Source organism: Lichenostomus cassidix, chromosome 20 (assembly GCF_008360975.1).
Source record: "Lichenostomus cassidix isolate B80296 chromosome 20, HeHo_3.0, whole genome shotgun sequence".
In the NCBI taxonomy this organism is placed as follows: Eukaryota; Metazoa; Chordata; class Aves; order Passeriformes; family Meliphagidae; genus Lichenostomus; species Lichenostomus cassidix.
Window position 1 is genome coordinate 8,965,499 of NC_139500.1, and position 16,874 is coordinate 8,982,372.

The 16,874-nt window shown below is 53.8% G+C and overlaps 1 protein-coding gene across 4 annotated transcripts; it reads right to left on the bottom strand.

Annotated features, from left to right (window-relative positions):
• Positions 1 to 3,358: 3,358 nt before the first annotated feature.
• Positions 3,359 to 16,480, bottom strand: KCNS1 (potassium voltage-gated channel modifier subfamily S member 1). 4 transcript variants are annotated; one of them, XM_085079072.1, is made up of 3 exons: positions 15,581 to 16,480; positions 9,587 to 10,579; positions 3,359 to 5,671 (listed from the first exon to the last, which is right to left on the bottom strand). In XM_085079072.1, exons 2-3 carry the CDS (start codon positions 10,550 to 10,552, stop codon positions 5,216 to 5,218), a joined length of 1,422 nt encoding a protein of 473 aa, XP_084935198.1. In that variant the 5' UTR covers positions 10,553 to 10,579; positions 15,581 to 16,480; the 3' UTR covers positions 3,359 to 5,215. The 4 variants fall into 4 exon arrangements, with proteins under 4 accessions (XP_084935198.1, XP_084935199.1, XP_084935200.1 ...); XM_085079073.1 differs by lacking the exon at positions 15,581 to 16,480 and adding an exon at positions 15,105 to 15,211; XM_085079074.1 differs by lacking the exon at positions 15,581 to 16,480 and adding an exon at positions 14,859 to 14,965.
• Between the last annotated feature and the right edge of the window lie 394 nt (positions 16,481 to 16,874).

Here is a 16,874-nt window from a genome sequence, read left to right on the forward strand (position 1 = left end):
GAACATGTCAGACATGCATTTTAAAACATTACTAATTCTGCAGCTCGGGGTGAGATTGCTGGAGTAGAGGGGCATGTCTGAGTGCTGCCAGCTCTGGGGGGTTCAGGAGGTGATGCTCAGGCAGTTCCAACAGTGAGGAGCATGGGCAGCCCTGCCTGGAGCTCCAGTCATGCAGGAGGGCTGTTTGCCCCACGGGGTGCTGGCAGATGGGGATGCTAAGCTCTGCTCTAGGTCCTTGCCATCTCTGCAGCAGCTTCCCTGAGCCTGCAGGCAGGTTTGGGGCTAGCTACATATCAATTTATCCACCTTCCTACACAACAGGTGAGGCTAGAGGCTCACTCCTAATTCTGGCTCACTTGGTGCACTTTGAGCTTTCTAGCTCAGAAAAAGATGAAGCTGACAGTGAGTGGGTGCTGCCTTCCAATGCTGAACTGTTGGCTTCGATGTGGTTTCCCTGAGCAGTTACTAAATCTGTCCTGGAGGGATGACTAACTGGAGCAGAGACAGAATTCATTCAGGAGTCAGCTTTGGTTAGCAATTCCGGAAGAAACAAAATAGATCTGAGCTTTTAAATGTTGGGAAGGAGCATGGAAATCAAAGGGAGGGAGGCTGCCGGCTTTTCTAGTAACTGGGAAAGCCTGGAGCTCTCACATATTCTCAGCAGCATTACCAGGATGTTGTGGAGCCCCAGAACAAAGGGAGGGAGGGTTGTGCAGCCATACCTAGGGAGTGTTTGTGTGCCTTCCCTCCATGCTGACAGCACTGCACCTGCTGCACAAACTCCTGCATGTGACTGACAAAACCAACAACAGGTTCTCATGAGCTGGGACTGATGTTTAGCCATGTTTTTCTCCCCCATGAGGGAAAAAGTCAGCTCTCCACTAAGCCCATAGCACCAGCAGTTTTTAATAACTATTAGCACTAAGGTACAGGGGCTGCTGTGCCAGTGTCCTTTTTGCTTACCTACCCATTTTCTACACCCTCATTTGCTATCATTTCCTGCTGTCCACAGGCCAAAAGAGTCTGAGCTTGGATAAATACTTTGAGTGTTGGCTGACAGCCCTGCCTCGAGAGTTGACAATTTTTCATTTCACTAATCACTCTGGCAAAATTTTGAAGAGTCAAACCAGGAAATACCCATCAGCTCTTTCCAGACTGAAGGTTAATTGCTCTTTAATTTAAGAGCTCAGGAAGATAGCCAATGTGTTTAAAAACTTTAAAACAATTCAGTTCCATCTACAAAGGACTGTCATGCTCCTCTCTAGGTTGCTGCTGTTCAAACCAATACAGTGCTGAAAGTGGAGAGAGCCCAGAGTCCCTGAGTCCCATCCTGAGTGGTCAAAGCAGCCTCTTGCAGAATTTTCTGTGCACAGGCATCAGACAACTGAGCTGTAGGGTGGATTTTCCTCAGCCCAAGGGGCTCACAAGCTCTGGATTAGCACTCCTTCACCACAGAGAGGATGATCTTGAAAGAAACATGGGGAAGTTTTTCCCACTCTGCTTGAGGTCTGCATGTGAGCATGCATTGCTGGTGCTGTGCCTCCTTGCACGCCTGACACATGGTTTTTATTCCCTGAAATGGTGTGACCTGTCTAGGCATATTTGGTTAATTTCATTTCATGCCTTCAAGGCTGTTCATTTGGCTTTCTCAAATGGCTAGACTGGAAGTCTTGATTTTGTGTGTTTCCTACGACTAAGTTAACAGCTTGGGTTCAGATAAAGGCTAAAGTGAACCCATAAGTATATGGAGACCTTGGGGCTGTCTCACTACAAGGTGAAAGTGGTTTTGCATTATTTTGTAAAAAAAAAAAGTAGAATTACTGCACTGTTTGTCTTTACTGATTTCCTTACATAGTTCAGCAAATAGAAGTAACACTGATTTAACATTCCAAGCAGTGTGCTCAAGCAATGAGATCTGATTTTTGCTGAGGTCGGCAGGGCTGTAGGAATCTGTGAGCAGGAGAGATCCCAGAAACACTGCCAGTGAGGAGTCTTTCCTTCCTACAGATGAAGCCCTTTAAAAGCTGGTTTTCTAATTACCAGCTGAGTGCAAAGACCATGCTCAGGGTAGTCATGGATCTGAAAGTTGGCAAAGGAAAAGAAGTTTTAAACAAAGGTAATGAAGTTTACTTTGTCTCTTTGACCAGAGTTGTCTAATTCTCAGCTGCATTAAATAGCTTAATAAGGTCACTCCTTAATCACCATTCCCTGGAGGTAAGAGAGTCATGCTTTAGTCAATCATTTTCTGAATGTGGAAAGCAGCTTTGTAGGAATAACCTGATAAAGTGTGTAATTGATTTACCCACTGTATCAAATGAAAATGCAGCCACTCAGGAAAAACTGATTAGGGATTAGCAAAAGAGCACGAGTTTCCTACTTGCCTTAGAAATAGTAAGTCAGGCCTGTCCTGGCCGCCCAGTGCTGCACAGCCGTGTCTCACTGGTGAGCGTGGGCTGTGCTCACCCACTCTGCTGCTGGGCACCTTCCTGCTCCCAGCTCTTCCCTGCTCTGCACAACTCGAGCTCTGCAAGAGCTGCCTGCACAGCAGTGGGAGGATTTTCCCAGTGCAGTTACTCAGAGCCATACAAATCCTAATGTCTTCACAGGGAGCAGGAGGCTAAAAAAAGAAAACATCTTTCGTGGCTTTCCCAAGCCTGAGCTTGGGGCTCTTGTGCACCATCCTGCTCTGATGTGGCTTTGCCATGTGGCAGAGGGGCTCACAGGAGGTCCTGCCTTGCTTCTAGCCCCCAAGGTTTTCTGCCTTGGAATGATCAGCAGCATGTGGATTTTGAATTTTTTTAAGTAAAAAAGCTCTCAAAGGAATAAATAAAATCAATTAAACTCTGTTTTTATCCCTGACTCCTATCACACCCAGCAGAGGAATGCACCTGACATGGATTGCAGTGGTCCTGCCCTCCCCAGCCAGCCCCCGTGGAGCAACAGCCTAGAAACACCTCCATCATTTCAGAGCATCAGTGAGTCCACATACAGTATCAGGATTCCCTCCCTCCCAGCAGTGATGCCTGGCTCCCTGTGTGGCTTTTCCCAGAGCCCACAGCTCCAACCCATTCCCTCACAACCCAGGAATGCCTCATTCACTGAGCCTCAGGGAGGTGGGTTATCCAAACTGCTCCAGCCAGGATGACAGCAGTGGTCCAGGCACAAGGACCAGCTGCCTGCACACCATCCAGAGCAGGGATGAGGGGGGAGCTGCTGTGCTCCCAGGTGGTGCTGGAGCTGGCTGACAGGGACCTGCAGCCCTGTGGGAGCAGCTTGGCTGCTCCTGCTCACCTCAGCCTGGCCCTGGCTCAGCCAGGCAGCACAGGCATGTCCAACTGCCACAAAACAGAAACCAGTGTCCACAGCAGATCACTGAGTTCTTTAATAAAATATACAGTATGCATCCCATGCATAGATAGAAAATTAATTTACATGCTCCTAATTATTTGCATAATGCTTTTTCATTAATAGATGTAATTTACTCTTCACATTTGAATACATTTTGCTACTGGAATATTTATGTTGAGAAGGGGAAATTCCTTCCTGTATTCAAGTAACAGTGCAGCAGGAGCTGGTCAGAGCAGAGGGTGCTGCTCTCCAGTCCCAGCTCCCAGCAGGAATAAGCGCAGAGCAGACCATGAACCATCGGTACTGGAAGACTTGATGATGCCAAAAGCATGAGCACCCTCCCATCCCACACCACTGTTCCTTGGGAACCCTCCCTGAGTTCCTCTGGGCTTCAGAAAGGCTGGACCTGCATTGGTGTTGGTTTGGCTTTTCTTGCCCATGACCAGCAGATCACAACAGGCAGAGCCAGCACCAGTAACTGCAGCTGTGCTGAAACCCAAACAGGACAATCAGTGGCAAACCCCATGATTCAGGTACCTGGGGCCATCCTGCAGCCATCAACATGTTTGAGGTGGTTTGGGGATTGCAGGATTCATGTTTCTCCTGCTTGGAACAGGCATTGCTGGGTGCACTCCTCTGTGTGCAATGGAGCTGCACAATTTCCAAACAGAGAACGGGGGGTGGGGGGCAAGGAAAAGCTCTGTAGGGAATTAATGCTGTGCTGGGAGCAGCCCTGAAAGTGCTCAGGTGGGCTGGGGGTCCAGGCAGGAAGGGGGTTTGGTGTTCCAGGCTGACCTCTCTGCCTGGCTGTGAGGTGCTCAGAGGCTGCAATGACAAGGAGCAGTGCAAGATCCCCTCTGCCCCAGCTCTCTCCCTGCAGAGGGAAGGTGAATGCAGCAGCACCTGTGGGGACACCCGGGGCAGTGTGACACCCTCCTGACAGCCCCTGCCTGGCCCTGAGACAGAGGGAAGTGGCAGAATTAAGCCAGGCTGGGGGCTGTGGTGAGGGAGACCAGGGTTTGGGGGAGAGACCCACTGGGATTGACTCTTCAGTTCCCCTGGCTTGATCCCCCCCTGGTTGCTCCTGCCTCAGAGGACAGTGTTCCTTCTGCCTGGTCATGCCTGGCTGGTGTCCCTCCCCTCTGTGTGGACAGGGCTCCCAGCTGTGCCACACTCCCAGCACAGCCCCAGCCCCAGATCCCTGGGGGTCCCAGCAGTGGCAGTGCAGGAGAGCAGATAAATCCTAGCTGCAATGGAAAGAAGGTGAGGTCCAGTTGATCCCACTGCAGGGCCTGGGGACAGTGGGGCTCACCCTGAGCTGGACACTACCTCTCCTCCATACAGACTCATTCCCAGGCCCCTTTCCTTTATGACTCAGGGGGGGCAGTTGAGCCTTTTGAGGCTGTTTCCAGCTGGGGGTAGGACAAGGCTGGGGCTGGAGTTGTCAACCTGGAACAGGACCTGTAAGGGCTGCCAGCCTGACTGAAGGCTGCCTCACCCTTGAGCTATTTAACCTCCCCCTGGGCAACACAAAAAAAACCCCAGGACAGAGGAAAATCCCCCTCTACAGCTGGGGCAGTGCCTGATCAGGGGTCACTTGTATTTCTTATTTTCTGCCTCTCTTTCTGGCAGGGGTATATCCAGCACCACAGCCTCTCTTTGCAGCCACGGGTGAGCAGGGTGAAGGCTGAGACACGTCCAAGCAGACCCAGGTCTGGAAGCAGCCAGCACCCACCGGGCATCTCCTCCAACCCCTCCTGTCCCTCGCAGGGCAGGGGCGATGCTGGCTGTGGCTCCTCCATGTCCCAGTGCCATGCTCAGCACGAGCAGGCAGGTCCCACGTGCCCCAGGGGTGCAGTGCCAGGGGTCAGGGGCTGGGGTGGGCACCGGGGGTCAGACCACGGCGGTCAGGGCTGCCCCTGTCCAGGGAGGTCTCGCTCAGAGCCTCCGAGTCTCGGTCGCGGCTGGAGATGCTCCCCACCTCCTCGGTGTCCTTCTTCCCGCTGTTCCTCACGGCTGCCTCCAGTGCCTTCTGTTTGCGGTAGAAGTGGGAGAACTTGTTGAAGATGATGGTGATGGGCAGTGCCACGACCAGGATGCCCCCCAGGATGCAGCCCGAGGCTGCCAGCTTCCCCGCCACGGTGACGGGCACCACGTCGCCGTAACCCACGGTGGTCATGCTGACCGTGCCCCACCACCAGCACGCTGGGATGGTGTCAAAGCCAACATCTTCCTCCTTCTCAGCAGTGTAGGCCACTCCAGAGAAGACAGAGACCCCCACAGCCAGGTAGAGCAGCAGGATCCCCACCTCCCGGTAGCTGTGCTGGAAGGCAAAGCAGAGCGTTGGTCAGTGAGGTCACCACACCCAGCACAGCCAGGACCTGAGATCCCACAGTGCAAACAGCCCCGCACACAGACTCCCTGCACACCTCTGTCAGGGATCTCAGTGCCTCTATCCATCTCTGCTGTGGGATGTCCTGCTCCAGGGATGGGCTGGGAAGGGGCAGGGAGTGCAAGTGTGACCCACATCTGGAGCGAGCATTACAGCCAGGAATCGTTCCTGGCACCCACTGCTGCCTCTGCACTCCACCAGCCTATGAGTGCTAAGGAAACACAGATCTGTGCTCCCCAGCCAGTGATCCCCAGCAGAGGCTGCTCCCCTGCCTCCAGCACTCACTCTGGCCCGATCTCAGCGAACAATATTTAGCACATTTTCCTTTTATCTTGGCAGGTCCCCAGAAACCACCTAATAGGCAGCCACTAAAAGAAGCAATTTGTACCTTCCTGAGTCGCTGGCACTGCTCACAGGGAGGACGTGGCCTCTGCTGCAGGCTCAGCTCAGCTCTACCTGGGTCTCAGCCCAGGCTCCCTGGGGATTCCACAGCCAGACCCCCAGGGTCCCTCCTGTACCCCAACTTCACTGAGCCTCAGCATCCACAAACCCCTTTGTTACACAGGTGGAGAAACTACAGTTTCTGAGATAATGACATTCCCTTCAGGTTTTGCTGTTCTCTGTCAGAGATCCAAGTAAACATCATGCTGACATGCATCCAAACTGGTAATCAGGGAAGTCCTGGGGTCCCTCCAGTGTCAGCATGGGCTGCTCTTAGCACCCATCCAACAGGGTGCTGCAAGCCCCAGCTTGATGAGAGACAGCCCAAGGGATCTGGGAACCTTAGTGGGAATAGAGCCATGGGACACCCAACTCTGATGGCAGAGGTGTGCAATGCTTCTTGAAGAAGCCATCATTTCTCTGCTTTCAACCTAAAACCTTTGTGCTGCAATCTTTGCATATTGTTAATATTTCGACAAAGTGTAAACCTGTGCCAGAAGCCCAGGGGGAAAAGGCAGCGGGCAGTTGCATGACAAGGCAGCAGGTCATGCTGGGAAGGGACTGCCAAGGGACAGGCTGCCACCACCATCCTCCCAGCATGGCTTGTCCAGTCACTTTTTGACAGCCACAAGTGAATTCTTTGGATGTTTCTGCCCACTGACCTGCCAGCTTGCTCTTCATCTTTTGGGGAAAGGAAAGCAGAGCTTTGATTGTGGGGATTTTTTTCCCAGTCTCCTAACAAACAGAGAATGCTTTATTGGAGACCACATAATGGCTAAAGGAAACAACATTTGAGCAAAGCAAACAGCAGCAGATGTGGGAAAAGGCTTCTGTGGTCAGGATGAGACTTAAAGGAGGTGGATTCATGGCAGGGAGTGAGAAGGCTTTGCTTAGACAGCTGGCAAAAGCTACTTAGCTAATGTCAGTAATACCAAATAACCTCCTCTTCCTCCCCTTCCTGCTCCTTCTCCTCCTCTTTCTCCTCCCCCACCTGTGGCTGAAAATGCCCTATAGCAGTGCCAAGGGAGCTCCTTGAGGAGGACAAACAGTTCAGAGTCACTGAGTTTCAAGGATGTATTACTTGGCCAAGAAAGACTTGCTCCTGGCTGGAAGTTAACAGCAGGTCTGTACATCCCAGCTGGGGACCAGCAGCACCAAATAACCTCATACATTTTTAAAGAGTATCGGTTCTGGCCCTGGGATGTGTTGGAGAGGGAAGGCAAGGAGAAGTCAGACAGCTCAATAGCTCCTGCTGCTTCAATTTACAAGCAGGGTCAGGGTTTGCAGCACAGGGAAGGCTCCAGGAATCTCCCTGCTGATCCTCATGCACTGGCTGCCACCTATTTGCAGCCATTTGTCTGCAAAACTTCTGGTTTACTCATTGATTGAGGGGGAAGGCAGCTGCAGCTGGGGTTTGGCTGGGATGCAGGCTTAGCCAGGGTTTGGGTGGGATGCAGTTTTAACCAGCATTCAGGTGGGATGCAGTTTTAACCAGGATTCGGGTGAGTTGCAGGCTTAGCAAGTAGCCAGCCTTGGGGGAGGCAATGCTGGTAATAAAAGACTCCAGCAAAAAGCCCTCCAAGCAGCAATCACTTCAAGTTTCTGCCAAATGCACATCTTTCCTCCAGTACAGCAGAAGATAACCAGAATGGAAGAGCCTAGTTAGAGTCTTGCCAGAAATACCAGTGTGGAGACCAAGCAAAGATGGCCTGTGGTAACGACAGCAGGGTGATGTGTGATGTGCAGTTCCAGCTCTTCCAACCTCTTTGCATATTTAGGCCCCTGAGGGGACAGACAGCAACTCCTGTAGATCCCTGTATGTGCTGTAATTACCCAGGGACCAACATCTATAGACTGCCAGTGGGAAAAGGGCTCCAAACCTGCATCTGCAGAGCTGCAATAGCAGTAATGGATGTCCGGCATGACAGGGAGGAAGAGCAAAGACAAGTAGGAAACCTCTCTTCAAATTAAACATGCTGGGAATCAGGCCCCAAGCAATCTGAGGACTGTTCAGGGTTTATGATGCACAAATGACAGAATTCCCTCTGCTAGCACTTTTGTGGCACAGGGGAACAATCACTTAGCTTGCCAGAGTCATCACTCCCGCTTCCTGGCTGTTAACAGCCTTCACTGCTCTGCTCCTTCTTTCTGCTCTTGCAATAGGAAGTAAATCATGATGAACAAGACGTCGTAATTTATGTGCCCACTAAATCACAGTGCCAAGCTGCTGCATCAGATTTGTGTCTTTGCTCATCCCCATTTAGAGCTGGCTACGGAGTCCCCAGGAAGGGGCACTTTCCAGCACGTCACTGGGTGAATCAGCTGCTCGTCAGAAGCTGGAGCCGGGACACTGCCGGCTCCCCGGATCTCGTTTGCTGCTTAGTAATGTACTCATCAGTCCATCAGTGCCTGCTCTGCTGAAATGTGTTGTTCGTGCTCAGATGAAGCACTGACAGGACTTAGGGAGCCCTTTCCATGTGTGAAAGTTTACTGAAATTTCACCAGCAGTGTTACCTGGGTCTGTCACTCGTCAGTGATCCTTCAAGGTGAGTGTTCAGAAGTTAGTATCATGCAGGTGTGACTTTGGGAATCTTCATTTTAAACAACCCTCCCGGGACCCTGTTTTCAGCAGGTTTTGAGGATGCCAGGAATATTTTCACACTCTGTGGGCTCTGCAGGATTAGTTCTGGGCAGGGCTGATCGTGCTTCACAGCAGAAGCTGGCAGAAGACTTTTCTGCTGCCCATCCTCAACCCCATTCACACTCAACGGTTGCTTTTCTCCATGACTCAGCCTCGGGAATGGGTCCAACCCCAGCAGCCGAATCCTGCCAATGCCAGTACACCCCATGCCAGCCCTGTCACTGCTGTAGCAGTGAAAACAGGGTGTCCCCAGCTACTCATCCCTGTGATGGCCCTTCAGAGGGAGCAGCACCAGGAGCTGCAGCTCCCTCCCATGACACGCACTGAGTGGCAGGAGAGTGTCCCTTTGGTTGAATTTCAGGCTCTGTTATGAAGATTGCTTCAGCAAGTGCTTCAGCAGGTCACTCAGCCCAACAAGACACTGACTCACTTCTGGTGGGACATCCCCATCCACCCATGCCTGGCTGAGTCCATTCCAGTGCTGTGCAATGAGGCTTTCATACCACAGTGGGTTGCCTGAGACCCTGGAAGCACCAGCGCTGCATGAAGCAAAATGGGGTGGAATTGTGCTGTGTGTGTGCAGAGGACTCATGCAGTCAGTTCTCCTCACACTTGTTTGCTTTAGCAGACACCAACCCACCACCCCCAGCAAGCTCCCCAGGCACCACCTGCAAATAGGTATTTCCACATCCCCAGCCACGCCAGAGGTCTCCTTCTTGCCCAGAGACTAAAGGAGTAGATAAGCAGATAGAGAGCCAGTTTACCTTCAAGGTGGCCCCCAGCGACCTCAGTCCAGTGGAGTGCCGAGCCAGCTTCAGCACCCGGAATATCCTCATGAGCCGAAACACCTGCACGACCTTGCCCAGGTTGCCCAGCTCCGAGTCACTGCCCATGGTCACATCCACCAGGAGGGTGAAGTAGAAGGGCAGCACCGAGACAATGTCAATCAGGTTCAGCGGGTGCGTGAAGAACTTCCTGGGGTTGGGTGAGAGCAGGAGGCGGGAAGATACTTCGAAGGTGAACCAGGAGATGCAGAAATACTCCAGCTTGTGCAGGATGGGTTCATCGAGCACGTTGCCATTCTCATCCACCTCCTGGTACTCGGGCATGCTGTGGATGCACATGGTGGCTATGGACACCAGCACCACACTGATGGACACGAAGCTGAAGAGTTTGCTGGGGATGGAGTAGCCGGGGTTCTCCATGGTGAGCCAGAGCCGCTTGCGCACGTTGCCGCAGCGCAGGGTGCTGTAGCGCAGCAGGTCGTGGTTGATGTCAGAGATCTCATCAGGGGACGTGTCCACGCTGCTCACCTCGCTCTCCTCATCCCAGTTGTGGTGCCGGCTCTCCAGCTTGCGCTCGTGGTAGCGGTAGCTGCAGCAGGAGTCCAGGAAGAATTCATTGATGCCCCAGTACTCGATCTCCTGGCAGAAGGAGAAGACACACAGCTCCTCCATGACATGCAGCTTCCCCGTCTGGTAGAAGTGGAGGACATAGAGGAAGAAGCCAGGGTTTCGGTCGAAGTAAAACTCCCTGGCGCTCACGTCGTAGTCATCGCAGAGCTGCAGGATGGACTCCTCCGAGTCGCAGGAGAGCAGCCGTCCCAGGCGGGTGTCGGGGAACTTGGAGAGGGCGCTGGAGCTGAGCCGCCTCCTCAAACCCCCCACGTTGATGTTGATAACGTCCTCCTCAAAACTGGGACCCCAGTAGTTTAAGGTCTTGTTGACCATGATCAGCAGAGCAGGAGTGGGTTCCACCTGTGGATGAGACAGTGGGGCTGGAGGGGACGCAGGGCTCCCCCAGGTCTGGGTGCTCCTGGGTGAGGGGGGCCAGAAGCACCCTGGAGAGTGAGGAGGGATGTTTGCATTTTGAAAAGTGAGGACCAAGGAGAGAGAAGGGGAGAGAAACAGCTTTAGACAGTTGTTCTTCTGTGATATGGAAGCTAAAAAAAGAAATCCAATGATTTTTCCAAACTTTTCCTTGCTTTTTTTACCTCTGAGAGTTTCTCCCTTTGCAGGTCGTTAATGGCCTGAGGAAGGCAGATTAATGCACCTCCAGCACTTCATTCATGGGGCTCTCCTTCTTCAAACAGGTAATTAGTCACTGAAGAGAGGATTTATTCCCCAAAGAGTCTCCCAGAGGAAAAATTAGATCTTGTCAAATCACCACTGCTGCGATTCTGCCAAAGTGCTTTGTAGCCCCACTACCTACGCTGCTAATTAGACCTGGTCAAAAAGTCCTTAGATGGTGCAATCTTTCCAACAGCACAGGCAGTTTTGCCAGAATCAAAGTATTGTCACAGAAGGTGTCAGTTTTAGGGAGAATTTGAGAGGAAGTAGTGTCAAAACAATTAGTCTGCCTGTTTTGTTTTCCTTTGTGTGTTCTGTCATGTAAATATTAAGATTCTCTTTATAATGTTGAAACATAACAAAAACATGATTCAGAATCATTGTTGACTGAATAAAATCTGTATGTCAATGGGGAAATAAAAGCCCAGAGTTTTGATTTCTATTGTGTTTTAGGAATTTATAAGTTTCAGGGAGCTGGGCTTTTTTGTAAGCAGAAATTCTATTTTCTAATGAGAAGCACTTAAAGCATCTAAAAAAAGAGAAGCATTCCTGTCTTGACCAGAAGTTTAGAACAAAAAGGCAAATAAAAAAGTTGTGATCTTTATGCACCACCTTGAAATCAGATTTTCCCCCCTACCTTATTCATCAAAACAACCAGGGGATGCACAGAGCAGCCCTGTACTCACAGGATCCCCCTGCTCCTGGCATGGAGTGGTTTGAGGGACACTGCTTTGCTCTCTTGGTCAAGGAGTTACATTTTTTTCCTGTCTTGTGTCACCCACAGAATTTTCGAAACTTTTAGGGGCTGCAGGGACAGAGGGCACAGACAGGCAGCAGGAGCCAAGGGAAAAGGCTGCAGCCCCTGCAGAGATGCCAAGGTGCTAGCAAACCCCATATGGGACAGCCTGGTGTCACAGCAGCCACCAAGGGCCAAGACCAGGTCAGTGAGATGAGGAGGGTCCCTCCACCCAGGGGAGTCCTGGGGACCCCACTGCAACCCTTTGTTGCTCACCAGCCATCTTACAGGGTTTATGGGGCAAACACTAGAGCTCTACTTGCTTTCCAGTGTCTGAGAAATTTGGTGTAAAAGGTTTGTCAGACTGGGAGGGACCTGGGGGACACAGTCACATCTAAATCTGGAGGTCAGAGCAGAGCTGCAGAGGAACAGGTAATGGAGCCATGGTTAAGCCCAGGAGGTGTTTTTAAGCTGAGCAGAGCTGTGGGTGCAGGAAATGCCAGATTTTCGTGAAACAGCCTGTCAAAGGCATCTGAGAACTCCACTGCATCTCCCGGCCAGGGCTCCTTAAATACACAGCTTTGCACCACAACCAGTGCTTCCATTACACCTCATCTGGAGGAGGCAACCAGCTCGTGATAAACCTCAGAGCTTAATGGACTCATTGTCTTGCCTTTCAAAGGGGAGGGAAGAAGGAGAAGGATCAATTCTTTTATATGCTTAAGCCAAAAGCAAAAGAGAAGAAGGGGTGTAAACACTTCTTTTCAGGGATAAATTGGAATTTCAGTGACAGATTAGCTTTTCCAGAGAAGACATCACACAGCCCATCTGTGGGGTAGGGATGACTAATCCAGGTTCCTTCCAGAAGGATGCTCATGCATTCAGGCTATAAGCATACACACACACACAGACAGGGTCCTGGAGGTGCATCTGTGGGATCCAGCTTATCCCAAAACCAGCCTCAGACTCGCTCTGCACCCTCCCTATGGAGCAGCCTCTCTGGAAGGTCAGGCCAAATGCCACCAAAATCAAGGGCAAGGTGGTTTTGGGGCTGGGCTGGGGCACGGGACAGCCCAGGATGGCAGGACATGCCTGAAGCATTGCTCCAGCTCAGCTGGACCATCCTCAGTGCATGGCTGTGGCTCTGGGTGAGACATTCCAAACCCTGAGAGCCAGAAGGGAGATTGCTCCTACCTCTCTCCCAGCTCAAAATAAAAAGGGGGGTGTCAGGACCCTGCAAGCTTTGTACCCCAGGGAAATCCCTCTATCCCTTCTGCACTGCAAGCAGAGTGAGAAGGGTCACAAATTCCCAGAGGTGTTCCTTTCTGATGTGTGCTTCTGAAAAGACCAAATTATTTCTGCCCACATACAGCTTTCATCTAGGAATCCAAAGCAGCAATTAATAGTTTTATAACTCTCTTGCCTATTTGTTTCATGAACAGCTAAGCTCAGCTTTAGAACAAAACTGGGCTTTGAACTGGGACCCAGTGTGATCTCCCCTACTGGACCATCAAAGCAAGCACCCTATTCACATTTGCAGGGGTGTCAGCTGGGAAACAGAAGCTTACTGTGGGAAGCTTGGGTGATTTTTGTTTAAAAGCATGACGGACAGAGAATACAAATGTGTCTGTCTGGGATAAAGTGAATTTGCAAAATTTTCGCTTTGGTTAACCCAAAATTTCCATGAATGATTGGGAAAAAGGGAACAGATAAAGCCAGACCCGTTCTGATAAATGTTGAAATATATTGTAAGCTATTTTGAGACAACCGTCAGAATTACACAAGCCCAGTGTGAGCTGGGTGTTGGGCTTTCAAATTAATATCTATCTTGTGGAGAAAAGAAAAATCCTGATATATGCATATATGACAGTAAAAATAAAATATAAAACAGATCAAGCATGTCTATGAGAAATGCTAGAAGAGTTTCCCTTGACAACATATTTTTTCCCCAGGCTTTCAAATGGAAGTTATGTATATTTATTCTACCTGGCACAGAGGACTCAAGGGAGTGGGAAGGAAGGTGCTAATAGACATTCAAGTGAGGATGCAGCAAGTGCAGGAAGCATTGCACACAGGGTCTTTTCCAACCAGGTACAATGGATTTAGATTAACAGCCCAAATAAAAAACCCTGTACTTACAGCTCAGCGAGGCTTCCCAGCAGGGAGTCGTGTGGCTTGTCTCAAAGGAGCCATTAGAAATGCGTGGAGGAGGAGGAATCTCTTATCCTTTGCCTGTAGCCTAGACCACAATGCCCTGCCACCCGGGGCTTGTGACCGTGCACGTCCCAGGTGTGCAGGGGTGGTGTCTGCAAACCACTGGGGAGATCCTGTGCAGGATATCCATGGGACTGGGGTAGGACTGGGAGTTCTACACTGAACACCTGAAGGGGCCAGTGGGGCTGGGTGACCTCCCAGCTCCTGCAGGGTGGTGTCCCCATACGCTGGGACAGGACGAGGGAGACGTCTGCTTTCTGGTCATCCAAAATTGCCCCCGCAGTCCCATCCTCATCGCTGAGCCTCTCTGTGCTCATCGGCCTGAAGATGGTCAGGATAGAGCCCTGCCTTGGGCGGTGCGGGGGTTTGCCAGGCAGGCAGTGGGGAGAATGGGAAGGGGATTCCCACTACTGGCTGCTCCCTACAGGCAGAGCATGAGCTACTGCTGTACACGGAGAGGCCACCAAAATGCCCAGGGCTGGAGATGGAGATGACAGGGGACTCCCTGCTCGCCTCGGGGTGCAGGAGAGGGTGGTTACCAACAACTAGGCTGTCCGCAGGAGAGGGTGATTACCAGCAGCCCAGCGCCGGCTGCAGATGATCCCTGCCCTGTGCCAGCCTCCACTCCCAGGTCTCACGCTGCGTGCGCACAGCTTTCCAGAGAGACCAACGTGCTCCGTTCCCCGGGGAGGGGGAATGCAGCCCCCGGGGGAGGCAGGCTCCGGGGCGAGGGACTCCCCTACACCCGCCCGCAGAGGGACGGGGCGGAGTGTCCCTGCGCCCCGGAACCCAGCAGCATCCCGGGGTGTGGGTGCTGGCACGGCGGCTCCCTGCTTACCCCGGGATGTCGGTGCCTCGCTTCCCCGCTCATCCCTGCATGCCGCTGCTCCGGTTGCCCTCTCACCCCGGCACGGTGTCCCGGGTCCCCGACGCACCCCAGGGCGGTGACCCCTGCAATGCCCGGGGGTGCTGGTACCCCGGTTTCCCGGGATACAGGTGCCCCGGTCCCTGCGTTACCGATCTTACGGTCCTCGCTGCGCCCCGGGATGCCAGTGCCGCGAGTCCCCGGGATGTCGGTGCCTGCAGCTCCCCGGGATGCCGATGCCGGGGGTCCCCACCCCGCCCCAGGATGCCGGTCCCCGCCGCGCCCCGGGATGCCGCTGCCCTTGTCCCCGCCCGCCCCGGGTGCCGGTGCCGCGGTGCCCGCTCTGCCGGTGCCCGCAGCACCCCGGTGGCGGAGCCCGGCCCCGCGCCGCCGCTCACCTGCCTCGGCGCCGCCCCCGCCGCAGCGAGCGCGCCCGGCGCGGAGCCGCGAGCCCTGCGGGGTCGGCAGCGGCGGCGGCAGAAGCTCCGCGGGGTCGGGGGATCCCGCCCGCCGCCCTTCCCGGTGCCGCCCTCCGCCCGCCCGCCGGCGCCGCGGAGCGGGAGCAGTCGGGGATAGCCGGTCCCCGATTCCCGGTTCCTAGTCCCCGCTCCCAGACCGCCGGTACCCGGTTCCCCGCTGCTTCTGCCTCCCAGCAGCCCCTCCCGACTTCTGTATAGGGAACGGGGCTAAGGATGCCCGGGGGGCGCCCACCGGACAAGACCGGCGACCTGATTTTGCCAAAAGCGGCTGACAGGTCGGCACAGCTCCGTGCGAGGCTGGCGGTGTCCCCCGCGAAGGCACCACAGCTGTCACGCGGAACCGAGCCGGGAGTCTGGATCAGGCGCGGGTACCCCCGGCTTTCCTCAAGTCTTACCTGCTGGAAGTCCCTTGGCAACCGGGAGAGCTCGCAGGATGGCTGAGGGAGCCGCGTTGGGGGGTACCCGTCTCACCCGGCCGGGGGCTACCCCAGTTCTTTGCGAAGCTGCCCGGCTGGCAAGCGCTGCCCTTGGGGCTGAGCCCCCGGAGCTGGCAGTGCCGGGCGGTCCCGTGCCGAGGGCGTTCAGGCCGAGCAGGGCCCCTGCAGCCGTGCTGCCCTGCCCCGGGCACACGGTGCACCCCTGCCCTCGCAGTCGCCCTCCATGCGATCCATCTCCATCTTGCTCCCTGGAACGGGGAGTGTGTAGGGAGCAGGGGCAGCCCCGCGGGGAAGAGCCCCCCTGGCTTGCTGAGCTCCTCGGTGTCTCTTTAAAGGCTCACGGGGAGGTGGGTGAAGGCAGCGAGTCCCGGGCATGGCACACGCTGGGTTTCAGGTCAGCAAGCTGCCACCGCCCGGGGCCATCCCCAGACAGCCTGGGGAGCACTGCAAGCACACCAGCTCCCCCAGAAATCAGCTGCTGGAGCAGAGGGATGGGAAGGAGAGGATGGAAAAGGGATCTTCCCAGGGTGACGGCCGGGGCTGCATGTCCCCGCAGCGATGGCTCATTGCTCCGGCAGCCAGCACAGAGTAGCTGTGTCAGACAGGCGGCTCGCACGGGGCGAGACTTCGCACCACCCTCTGCATCCCTTCCATCGGCTTGCTGATTGCAGTCCGAGGGGTTGGAGCTTGAGGGCTCTCAACCTTCTCCAGGCTCGCACGAGGCGGACTGAGAGCTCTTTTTGGTGGCGAGCATCCTTCCCTCTGCCCGCACGCCCGCCTCCCGCGTGTGCTGCCAGTCCTGTCCCTGTGCCAGGCAGTGCTGGCCGCTGCAGGGCCATCAGCGTGTCTCCATGTGTGTGATGTGTCAGACTGTGTGTGCCTGGGCTTGTTTACATGGGAAGGAGGCAGTGGAGGGAGGGGGAAGGGATGACTTTGAGGGAGGCCTCAGAAAAGAGGGGGGGGGGGAAAGGAAAAAAAACGGAGGGAAATTCCTGTGTTCTGTGATATGAAGCAAAAAGCTTTTATTTTTATGGCAATTAGAGATGGCTGAGCATCCCTGGAAGCTGCAAGATAAACATGCCCATCTTTGTCTGCTCCAGGCAGCTGTGAGCCTGGTGGGTGCTGAGCCCCAGCGGGGTGCAGCCCACGGGGTAGGAGGAGGGCTGCTCCCACGTGGGGTTTTCTCTGCCTGTCACTGACATATGGTGATCAGGGTGAATTTTCTTTTCCCGACTGAAAGTAGTTCTCATCC

Excerpts from the sequence above, each read along its gene's own strand:
- KCNS1 (XM_085079072.1), bottom strand. The coding sequence starts at position 10,552 with ATGGTCAACAAGACCTTAAACTACTGGGGTCCCAGTTTTGAGGAGGAC. Across the intron at positions 5,672-9,586 it reads CGCTGGGGGCCACCTTGAAG|CACAGCTACCGGGAGGTGGG; the intron begins GTAAACTGGCTC and ends TTTGCCTTCCAG.